General features: G+C 36.1%; 1 protein-coding gene across 1 annotated transcript in view; it reads left to right on the top strand.

Annotated features, from left to right (window-relative positions):
• The window catches only part of MAP3K5 (mitogen-activated protein kinase kinase kinase 5), an 81,924-nt gene that overhangs the window by 21,192 nt on the left and 48,287 nt on the right, over positions 1–12,445 (top strand). The window contains exons 2-7 of the mRNA XM_072408946.1: positions 4,827–4,966; positions 6,278–6,301; positions 8,540–8,733; positions 11,103–11,271; positions 11,419–11,525; positions 12,068–12,238. Coding sequence (XP_072265047.1) covers positions 4,827–4,966; positions 6,278–6,301; positions 8,540–8,733; positions 11,103–11,271; positions 11,419–11,525; positions 12,068–12,238 — 805 coding nt within the window. The remainder of the gene's footprint in view (positions 1–4,826; positions 4,967–6,277; positions 6,302–8,539; positions 8,734–11,102; positions 11,272–11,418; positions 11,526–12,067; positions 12,239–12,445) is intronic.

The following is a 12,445-nucleotide window of genomic DNA, read 5'->3' as shown; positions in this document are numbered from 1 at the left end:
GTCATCATAATTTACAATCCCTACTGACTTGCTAATATTGGTGGGTTTGATTTTTCATTGTTCTAAAAATAAAATACTTAACAACATCTGCACAAAGTGTCACAGTTTAGAAATTTAGGTAAACTAGGACAAGCATACACAGGAAAAGTGTTCTCAGTTACACATTGTAGTTAGCCTATCACCACTTACTTTCAAAGGTCTAAAGCTCCAACAGTTATGTGACAATCAAATATTGGCTGACTAAGGAAGAAAACCATGACCGCTTCCCCTAAGAGATTCCTTTAATAAGAGATCTCCCATACCACCAGAGTTCTCACTATTTTCACTTATGTTCCTATTTATGATCACCCTCAGTAACATCTATGGACATTTTTTGGGGGGGTATGATGGTAAACCCCCTGCCACTGCTTATTGCATCCTTTATATAGAAACTGGCATTCTTTATTTTGTAAAGCATTTATTAGTCGCATGGCAAGGAAACAGAATCTGGCCTAGAATTAGGAGGCAGCCCAAAGGTCAAAAAGGTGTTTTCATTCCTAAGATTCTCAGAAAGGTATTTGCTCCATGACAGATTCCCTTTAATTGTGAACTCGAGCTAAAAGAGGGTTTCATATACAGTTACCAGCTGCAAAATTTTACTAACAAAGAAACTTTTTTGTATCATTTTTCTGATTTGGCAGGAAATTGTATTTCAAACTGTTCTTTTATTGAAGTGGGGCTTTCTGTGCAGCTCTGAATGTCACATCTTTGCCTGAATACAGCTTTTTGTTTTGGAGCTTCACACTATTGAAATTGCAGTTGGCTAGGTTTGAAAATTTAGAGTTTAGATTCATGAGCTATTAATTTAATGTTCAACAAATATACTATGTTAATGTTAAAGAAATGCTGTCTTTTTATACAGAAATCCACTCTATGCTGTGCTATTGGTGGCTTTTTAGTTATATTCATGTCAATGTAAGGTACTGTGTGTGTATATATATATATATATATATATATATATATAAATATATAGTCAAAACCCTTTTAGCTCAAGATGTAGAAAATTTTAGTGTCCCTTTACTGATCATGTAGGCTAACATTACTGAACTCATAAAAAATAATTCCTGTTGCCGGGATGTAAAGCTGATCTTGTGGTGCCAGTAGTTTCAGTCACACACATGAAAGAGTCATGCAGATAACTGACTAGTACACAGCTCAACCAAAAAAAAAAAAAAATTCACTTGCAGGATTTTTTAATATATTTAGTGTATTTCAGGTCTGCTGAATACAGAAATGACATCAGTTTCACTGAATTGTCTCCAGTTCTTGTGATACAGGAATCAGAATAGACAATTTTACCAACAACATATTGACAACAAACAAACAATGATTGTTATATTTGTGCTGTAAATGTAAAAGGTTTCAATCGTTACAAAAAAAACTAGTGGGAGTACCCTGATTTGGAATTAGCAAGACGACCTGTGTCACATGGTGCTGATGTTCCCATACCAGTGTTAAGTACTCCCTGATATTCCTGTATCCGACATGGAGGATATACAGGGTTTGGAGTGTAATCCAGGAGTAAGCAGTGAAAGTGAATATGAAGGAAGTGTTTCATCATACCGGCAGTTCTCCCAAGAAGAGTTCAATGATTTAATACGTGACCTAAGTCTGTCAAAACAAGCGTCTGAACTTTTAGCATCCAGGCTAAAAGAAAAGAACTGTCTGAGACCGAAAGTTAAAATAACGGTTTATTAGAGAGGTGACACTCCTACCATATTTCAGTGAAGATGGAGACTTTGTGTACTGTTGTAACATCCCTGGACTACTAGCCCAAATGGGAGTACCAGAACACCGAGCAGAAGACTGGCGGCTTTTCATAGACAGTTCCACTCGAAGTTTGAAATCTGTTTTACTGCATAATGGCAACTGCTATGCATCAATTCCAATAATATTATAAGAATATGAAAGTATCAAAATGGTTTTACAATCAAGCCTTGCTATCATGAACACCAATGGTCCATATGTGTTAATTTAAAAATGATTAACTTCCCACTTGGACAGCAATGTGGATACACAAAGTACCCGTGTTTCTTTCTTCTGCTTGTGGGATAGTAGAGCAAAGCAGGATCACTGGAAAAAGGTGACATGGCCTCCAAGTGATAACATGAAACAAGGTGCAGGGAACATCGTTAATGAGCCAATGGTTAACAAGGAAAAAAATAATTCTCCCAATTTGTTAAAGTTCTGAACAAAGATGGTGATTGCTTCAAATACATTTGTAGATTCTTCCCTGGATTAAGTACTGAAAAATTAAAAGCAGTAATCTTTGATGGACCCCAGATTCAGAAACTGATAAATCATTAAAATTTCACAAGTTACATGACTGATACTGAAGCTTCTGCCTGGCACAGCTATGTCATGGTTGTCATTTCTTGGGTAAGCATAAAACACAACATTTTAAAGAACTTGTACAAAACTTAAAAAAGTACACTATCTACATAGCCGTTTGCTAAAAATATCTAGAAAACCTTGGAGATTTCAGTGAGGAACAAGGGGAGAGGTTCCATCAAGATATAAAGGTGATAGAAGAAAGGTATCAGGGCAGATGGGATAGACACATGATGGCAGACTACTGGCTGGAGCCTTCAACGTGATTGTCCTGATCATCAGCATAAAAGGAAATTATACAAACAGAGTTTTTCAATTACTTCTCTGTGATTAATTCTGTAAATATACTGAATATAGAATAAATTGAGATTAAGTATTTCAAAAATTTAATTTTGTATACGTAGGCATATCTATTTTAATTTTGCCTAAATTTCATGTTTCATTAGTTTTATATGAGGTTATTTTTGAGGTCTTAAAATTTCAAAAATTAGAGCCAATCTAGCAAAACCAATACCATATTTGTAATCTGTGCATCATGCATAACATAAAATTACTTTAATCTGTTTGGCAAGAAAGTGTTTGTTGACCAGTTTAATCTGAACACATGAGCTCTATACTTGCTCTGGGTCATTGATTCAGAAGGTATTAAAGGCAAAGGATCAAAAAACCAACCGGACAAGCTGTATGTTTTAGAATCAGGTCAGAAATGGCAACGTACATTATCTTTTAGTATAGGTCTGCTTTAGGCTGTGATCAGATTGGCAATGAGATTACGGTGGGGTTGCAGCTTCCTCATGCCAGTGTACCTCAAGGGAGACAGTACTAAGAGCTTCTACCCGCTAAAGCGGAGTGGCAGTGAGTGGTATAGTACTATTCACTGCCTCCTGCTGTTTAATCTGCAGAGACTGTTTCTTTAGGAACCAGTACTGCAGTGTTAGGTATCAGCTGCAGGGAGCTATGCAGAACTTATTGAACCTTGAGAAAGTCCCTATCAGTTTATTGTATGCTGTCTGTTTCCCACTGAGGAGATTAAAGGTGCGTACACACTTCCAATTTTTATCGTTCCAATCGAACGACGAACGATCGATTGGGCAAAAAATCGTTCGTAAAAAAGTAACCAACGACGCCGACGAACGAGGAAACTCGTTGGAAACGAACGACCGGACCGGCGGATCGGATTGGACTACGATCGTTGAACATCGTTCGTGTGTACGGTCGTTCGTTGATCGTCCATGTTCAGAGCATGCGTGATGAACGAACGTCCGTTCACTTTCCTGTCGTGCACATAGTTCCTCTATCGCTTAAACGATCGATCTATTGTGTGCACAATATCTACGAACGATCGTGTCGTTATCTCTATGTGCAGGATCGGTGCTATACGATCGTTCGTATATATCGTGCAGGATCGTTCGTCGTGCGTTTTCCAACGATAATAATTGGAAGTGTGTACGTAGCTTAACATTCACTTTTATCATGGGGTTGACAAAGGAACAGAGGTCCCAATTAGAGGATTGCCCAATAAAGGTGACAACTCTAAACTAAAAAATATATTTGCATTAACATACACTTGAATTTTTTTATTTATTTATATATTTGTTTACCCAATGCAATAAAAAAGATGCTCTTACGTATATCAAATACTGTGAGCTTACAAAAGGTTATGTATATGCCTGTGTTGCGTAGGGACAGCAGACATTCGACTCTTAATTCAGGCTGGATCAGAGAAATTTTCTCTTGTGGTTGCAGCCGTTTAAAGAATCCAGGAATGTTTCTAATTCTATAGGGTTTCCGTAATAAGCATAGGATTTTTTGTGATTTTGACATGACAAAAATGGTAACCAAAAAAGGTTAAACTTCTAAAGCATTCTGAGAGTAACCTTCTGTTTACCTTACGTCTACCATGTGTTTTCTGTCATTGAACTCACAAGGCTTCTCTGTACCTTCTGTTTGTTTTTCTCTTAAACTTGTGTAGCAGTAAAAGAGTATGTGAACAGTAAAAACCATAGGCAAACATTGCTCTGATTACATCATTGATAGTGATTCTTTTTAAGATCTGCATGCATTCCTTGAAATCATTTTATTATTTTATCATATGTCTTCTCTGTACCTTTATGTACCTGATAGCTGATTTCCTCTTTTTGGGTAATTCTAGCATATTTTCTGGAATTTATTCCGAATTCTAAAACATACATTTTAAGGAGATTACTATATGGTATAACACTGTACTATGCAGCTTTATTAAAGTAAGAGCAGCCCTAATAACAATTTACTTGATTAAGTACAATGTAGTTGTCTTTTATGGAAAAAATGTCTGCTATTGCCACAAAGTAACTGTAATTCTTTTAATTGGTATCTAAAGAGAGACACCCACGGTCTATCTACATGCAGTGTCTGACTAAAATGTGTTCTATGTCTAGCATGTTAAATGCTGACTTTGCTTTTCCTGTGTCATGCAGATATTGCGGTTGTAGAAATGACTGATGCTTTTCGGCAGCCTTCGCTTTTCTATCACCTGGGTGTAAGGGAAAGCTTCAGCATGGCCAATAATATCATCCTGTACTGCGACACAAACTCTGAATCTCTTCAGTCACTCAAGGTAAGTGAAGTGCCGTGCAAACTCAATTAGAACGCAACTTTTTCACAGTTGCCAATATTTTTGTCCTGCTACATACAGAAACTGACTATAATATTTTGTTTACATGTTGCAGCAATAAACATGTTATCATATAAGTCAGAGCACATATTATTGTGCAGTAAATGTGTTCCTGCTTTCAGTGCCATTTATTCTGAATTGCTGCTGCATCGGGCTAGAAAAACTCCACCGCTTTTTTTTGTGTTTTTGTGTTTTAAGCATCCCATTTTCAGCATAACACACAGTAACATGCATTTGCAACGCAGTCTATTATTTTTATTTGTCACTCTAGCCATGAGTTCTATGCATAGCAGCGTGCAATAGCACACACAATATCTGTATTATGGAGTAACACATTTGAATATAGGCGCTATAGGTCATTTCAAATCACAAACTTTTGTTACACTACTAATAAAATCGTTTAATTAAGGAAAAACCATATTGCGAAAAATATTCTATTTTTGACCTGAATTTTAAATGTGAAGTTAAACAATAGTACAGAGAACATGAAGAATTTATGAATGGTAATTGCCTAAGCAGCTTTCTATAAAACTGCGCATTTTAGTATATGAGAATGCCTAGGTACTTATTACTTATAATAAAATATCTAAGCGATAGTTTCCAGTGACTTGTAGTCCCACAGACTTGAAGTAGGATTTATTTCTGTCACTACAATACTGCTTACTGTTTTTCTTGTTGAAGGCTCACAAATATCAGAAAGCAAAACTCGGTATCTACCTAGATGGTCACCTCCAATCCTTTCCCCACTGCCTTGTTTTGGAGGAGAGGTGGACAGGTTCCGGAGTTCAGTTTCTCTTTATTGTGTGCTTCTTCGGTTATTTGGCTGTAATGCAGACCAATGTCTTCATTACTTATGAGTCAGTGACCAACAGCAAGAACACAGATTAGTTCTGGCTTCCATCTGACGTTAGCCATTTCATGCTTGTTCTGGGGCAGTGACTCAGAGAATTAGGAGTCAGAGACAGCTATACAAACAAAATCTTCAGACATTTGTCATCACTGGCAGCCCTATGCCCTAGCTTCCTGTAAAGTCTGTGTACCTTTCAGTGATCTACACTACAAATGTGTATGGAAAGTGTTTTGAAAATGATTGTGACTGCAGTGGAATGTACAACATATACAATGTGTGCCTAAATATTACTAAGCCAATACTGAACAATGTACAAAGTTATTAATGGTATTTTCAGTGTTAACTTTTGTAAAAAAAAAAAAAAAAAAAAAAGGAAACAGTTCTAATATTTTTTTTTCTTTTAGGAAGTCATATGCCAAAAGAATAATGTAAGTATGATTTGTGTTGTATGCATGTTAAAAGTACATCAAATTGCACAGTATAGAGATTACGCATACCTAACATTATGGGCCATTTAGTTCATCTTTTTAACAGTCTCATTTTACCTTCTTGTACTATTTGACCTGGCAACTAAGTAATTAACTGATTGGTAATATTGTGACCATATTACATATTGTTTCCATATGGGATGCAGTTTTTGAGAATACCAAGTTATGGTAAATACAATTGTAGACATAAGGTTGTTTATCACAATATATAGAAGAGGTAAAATATGTTAAAGATATGAATGACATAGTAAAGCAGTAAACATGCTTTTTTAAAATAGGATACAAAACTATATGCCAGATTTAATAAAGCTCTCCAAGGCTGGACGTGATATACTTTCATCAGTGAAACTGGGTGATCCAGCAAACCTGCAATAAATCTGGTCCAGGATTCAAATTACTTGCTAGCAATTTTTTTTAAGAAATCCATTTTAGGTTTGCTGGATCACCCAGCTTCACTGATGAAGGTGTAGCCTCTCCAGTCTTGGAGAGCTTTAATAAGTCAGACTCAATGTGAGAAAAGGCAGTAGATCTCCTCTATTTTATATATGTTTTTACATTAAAAAAATGTCATGTCCTATTGCTGATTTACTAAACAGTTTAATAACCTACCGGTATTTTTTTGAGAATTAATTTCTGTTTGTTTACTTTCCAACAGCTGTGTTCTTTTTTGCTTCTTGGTTTATTCTTCATAATAACCACTATGACTATGCAGGAAACTTGCTGATATTCTTAGTAGCTCATTTGTCCTTCCTGTGTCTTGTTTTTCATTCCTGTGGTTACACGTGTATTATTGCTTCATAGCCAGGCTTGCTTACTCTAGTGTTTGCATGTGCTGTGTTTTCCCATATTTTATCTGGGAAGCACTTCACTAATATCAAAATTAGGTGTTTTCAAATATGCCAAATATATTACTTTATATGTTTAGATGCTCCCTATTTAGTTTACCTTTTTAGGTTTGATCACATATATAGTATATTAAAACGTAAATGTTAAACAATTTAAAATAATGGGCCTGATCTATTAAAGTTCTGCGAGGCTGCAGAAGATACACTTTTATCAGAAAACCAGGGTGATCCAGCAAACCTGGAATGGATCTGGTCCAGAAATCAAAACATTTGCTAACAAATAGGAAATTTGAAAACAAAAAAGAGAGCTTTAATAAATAGGCCCAATGTGTTGTAATATAGCCGAATAGATAGAGTACTGTTTTTTAGACATTTGTTACCCCTCACAAAGATTACATTGTTCGTCCCAACATGGGCTTCATCTTATTTACCTGCCAGAAGGATCAATCCTGGTTCAAGCAGTATGCAGGGCCAGCATTTCCTTTTTTAACTGAAATTCTGAGGTGACAAAATTGTGATGCCTTTGCAGTTCTTGTTTACAAATGTCTGACAGAAATCTGTACCCGGTGCAGCCTCCTAAAGCAGAAATAAACACAGAAAATACACCTTGCAGCATAGAACCTGGCTCTGTTAGCAGCATGTGCAGGAGATATATCATCATTGGCTGCCCATTGGCTGAAGAGGATCATGGTGGGCAGAAATACTTAGTGGACAAAAATGGCAGCTTTTGGGAATGCACAGCATACTTACCTATTATGGCGAAAGCTAAGCCACATTATTAAAGATTTATTTCTGTTTTACCTTTTGATTTGCTGCGGAGTTACAGTTTTCAGTTTTGAAGTTTGACTTGGGTAAGTAGTTAACTTTATCCTAATATCAATGTCCTGTAATCCTCCACATACAGACTGAGGGTTAAAGGACCAGCTCATGAAGCCAATCAGGCTCTATTTCAGTTGCTTTGGTACAAAACATACTGACAGAAGGAAAATGTATTAGCCCAGGGTTTTTTTCAGTTCTATATCTGTAATAAAGCAGGGCTGGTTAGATATAGCTTGCTTTAATACATTAACAGCATTTACTGGAGCCTAAGTACCCTTTGCCCTAATACTATTTTGGTACTAATATAATAAAATATAATATATTACTGTTATATTGGTGCAGTTTCTGTCCTGCTGTTTGCCACATTTAATTATGCACATAAGTGTAGACTGCCATGCTTTAAATAGATTAAAGGTTGATATTTGCTCTAAGTCCTTTTGTGGATTTCTGTACAGTAGCTTTTATACCAATATTCCTTTATTCATCTTGGCATACCTTTTGGGTTTCTTTACAGATGTGCACTGGTAACTACACCTTTGTTCCTTACATGATCACACCACATAACAAGGTGTTCTGCTGTGAAAGTAGCCTCATGAAAGGATTGACAGAATTAATGCAACCAAACTTAGAACTACTTCTCGGTCCTATTTGTCTGCCTCTTGTGGATCGATTTATTCAGATCCTAAAAATAGCACAGGCCAGCTCATGGTAAGTGTTTTTTTCTTATTTTTTCCCTAATCCATATACATTATCATAGCATGTCATGGGTTAGCAAGAACCATCTGTGATATCGGTGGAATTCTGATTGTTTTGAATTGGCCATATAACCCTTCGTAGATTGACAAGCAGCATCATTGCTGATGTCTTTTTTTCTTGGCATTGTGTTTGCACACACCTGAATTCTCCAGACCAACAATTAACCTCCCTAGCGGTACATTTCTTGATTTATATGTCTAAAAGCAGTAAATTGTTTTTCATTAAAATTTATTTTACAGTATAATATATTAGTATGAGTATATTAAAGTTTGAAACACAAAATCATGTCAAAATAATAAATTAAATATAATAAAAAAATTATGTTAATTTAAAAAAAATATTATACTATTATATATACTATAATACTGTGTACTGCTTTTACACATATAAATCCAATATATTGCATTCAATACAGGTATTTTGTTATTTAAATTTCCCTCCAACGTACACACGCCTCAACGTCACAGGGAACTCCCCGGTGACTCATCGGATGCAGAAGACGCTGGAGGAAGAAGAAAGAGGACAGGGATTGCAGCGACGGACAACGCGGGATGCCGGTGGATCAGGTAAGATAGTATTTACTATCTTTCCAATAGGTTTACCTACCCCGAGTGTGACTCGGGGTTACCGCTTTCAGCAACTTTTTTCTACCCCGAGTCCCACTCGGGGTTACCACTAGGGAGGTTAATCAATAGATCAAAGGTATTTGATTAGCAGCTTCTGGCTGCTACATACAATCTCGAAGCCCATAGAATTGATAAGGGAGTTTTTCATTTTTCACATACCACTTCTGCATTTTGGCTTTGTGTTTGTTAAATATTGACACTGTGTCGTGTTTGTGTTTATCTGAAATTGTATTCGCTTAATTTTAGGACTACCTAAGGTCCAGGTGATAATATGCAAAACTTTCAAACTATTTTTTTTCTCATTATTGTACAAGACTTTATTCACAATGCATCTCTTCAGTTAGCAATTTTTTCCTCTAATTTTTCCATTCCTCAGAATTTAGGAAACATCGCTTAGTATTGATATTTAAATTTTAAAGTTGCATCTGCATGTACCTTTCTGTCGTGTATTATAGATGTCAAATCTTACCAAATTATTTAGTCAAATCAAAATAAATGCAATAAGTCAAATTTTAAAAACACATGCCAAAAATACAAAAATAGTGAATTCCTTTTCCTTCCAATGGTTAAAATGGCCTTGTAGTGCCCCCTATACTTTTTATTATAAACATTTTAGTAGGTGGTTGTGACTGCAGTACAACTTTATCATTTTAAATGTAACAAGGAAAAACTTATGTGGGACAATAATTATCATTGCAACAGAGAACTAGGAATGTTTAACTATGCCCCTACTGTGTCCCTACTTCTCAGACCAGCTGCCAATCAGAAATATAGTCATAGAGTTATTGTCATGTTAACCTTATCTGGTTTTATGCTAGACAGGTATTTTTGTTCACACAAAGTACACCCCTCACATTATCTACCTCATAAAGAAAGAGTGATGTGTCAAATTCTTAATAAGCAGAAGTATTTTACAAGCACCAGTCACATCTAGACATGCCTTTGAATCTGATAAATGAGAAGGAGAGGGTGGGGGTTATATATTTAGGGTTCAGTGAGCACACCAATCCTTCCCCGATAAGCACATGAGTACCTCTCTACATTAGGTTACAGATAACGCAGATTTATAAAACTTTTCAAAACAAATTAAAATAGTTATTTTTTTATCCAAAGCCCCTATAATGTCCTACCTAAAAGTCATGAAAATGGTTGATACCTAAATACTAATTTCTGTACAGTAGTCACCTATGTCCAACTTTGGGAGTTAAAAAAGATAAAATTGTGATCCCCTCAGTAAAATGTATGTTACTTCTGGGTCTTGCCATCTTCTTCTCTGTTGGTTCTGGCAGTGAGGATAATTTGCACAATACATCTCTTTGTTGCCAGTCGCTGACTGGAGGTGTCAGCGACTGGCAGTCCTCATTCCTATTGAGGACATTATCACTTATCACTACATTATGCACCACTGATCGTGCATTGTATATCAAAGTGCCTGCCTACATTCTGGGGCAGGAGATGACAATGATGGGGTTGGAGAGTGCACGTTGTATCATATATTAAGCGCCTACAGATTTGCTATAGGTTTTAGTAAGTAAATCAGTTTGTTCCATGTCATAGTCTGCTCAGCAAACCCATAATCTTGCCTGCGGCAGAATTATGTTCGGATCTTGAAGAAAGATTTGTTTCCTATTATTACATGCCCAGTTGTTGTATTTTTCTATTCTATTCATCTTTGTTTGTTTTATTTACCTGCAGTCAGTATTTCCGTGAAGCAATTCTCAATGACATCAGACGTGCCCGCAACCATTACTCTGGAAAAGAGCTGGCTGCCGAACTTACAAGGATACGACAGCGTGTCGATAACATTGAAGTTTTATCACCTGACATAATTATAAATTTGCTCCTCTCATACCGAGATATCCAGGTACACCAAACTGTAAATGAACTAATTTTCTGTGTGCATGTGATTTTTATACGACATGTGCATTGATGCTGCTCCTGTAAAAACCAGTCTACCATCATTATAGTTACACTTTTTCTTTTTTATGAAACGCACCATTCATCTGCAAAGGATTATGATTCAATCGTAAAGCTGGTGGAAACCTTAGAAAGGCTGCCAACCTTTGATTTGTCCACCCATCTTCATGTGAAATTTCATTATGCATTTGCTCTAAACAGGTGAGAATAATTTCCAGTAACTTTCTAAATATATTATTCAGTCAGTGTTATTGTTCTCTTTCTACATAGTTTGCTTTCATGCTGCAGTAACTGTTTAAATTAACAGTTTTACCAGTTCTTTCCCTCAACTACATATAGGAAAATGAACTTTAATAATACCAACTACATATGCTGGCTAAGAAATGGTTTTGCTTCAATGCAGATGCATTTAAAAGATTTATTTTGTGTAACATGAATTGATCAGACTTGATAAGTTAAAGTGGAAGGGTTTCTTTTTTTTTGGAGGAGGAGGACACAGAGGGTTGCATTCTTCTCGCTTTCCCCCCTTCTCTCTATAGAGCACAGCAGAACAGTACTGTAAAATCCCAGTTCTGGCGACAATTTATAAATGTGTTCAGGAAATGTAAAGTAAATTTCCTTGCAGGGGCAGAAGCAACAATAAAAACCCGACAACTTTTAGCCATTTCCTTCAGTATCAGTTTGTTGCTGTACAAAATAACATGCACTCTACTCTGGTGTGTAATATTCTCACTTTATTATAGGAGAAAACTTCCTGGTGACAGAGAAAAAGCCCTCGATATAATGCTGCCCATGGTGCAACACGAGGACCAGGTTGCTTCTGATATGTACTGCTTGGTGGGACGTATTTACAAGGATACATTCTTGGATTCTAATTTCACAGATGAGGAGAGCCGAGATAGTGGCATACTGTGGTAAGCATTTGCTAAATACATTCGGTGACACTGTTTTGCAGTAGTTACATTGATATGGTACGATGAGACCCAATTTTTGGAAATTATTTAGCTATGTTTGACTGCCTTTATTGTTGTGGTTTGTGATCAGATATTGTGACTGAATTAATAAATTTAAACAGAAAATGGCTAAAGGGAAATGGATAAGCTTTTTAGAGATCCTGTTAG

The sequence above is a fragment of the Pyxicephalus adspersus genome, chromosome 4 (genome assembly GCF_032062135.1).
Source record: "Pyxicephalus adspersus chromosome 4, UCB_Pads_2.0, whole genome shotgun sequence".
NCBI lineage: Eukaryota > Metazoa > Chordata > Amphibia > Anura > Pyxicephalidae > Pyxicephalus > Pyxicephalus adspersus.
This window is presented reverse-complemented; position numbering and strand designations above follow the sequence as displayed.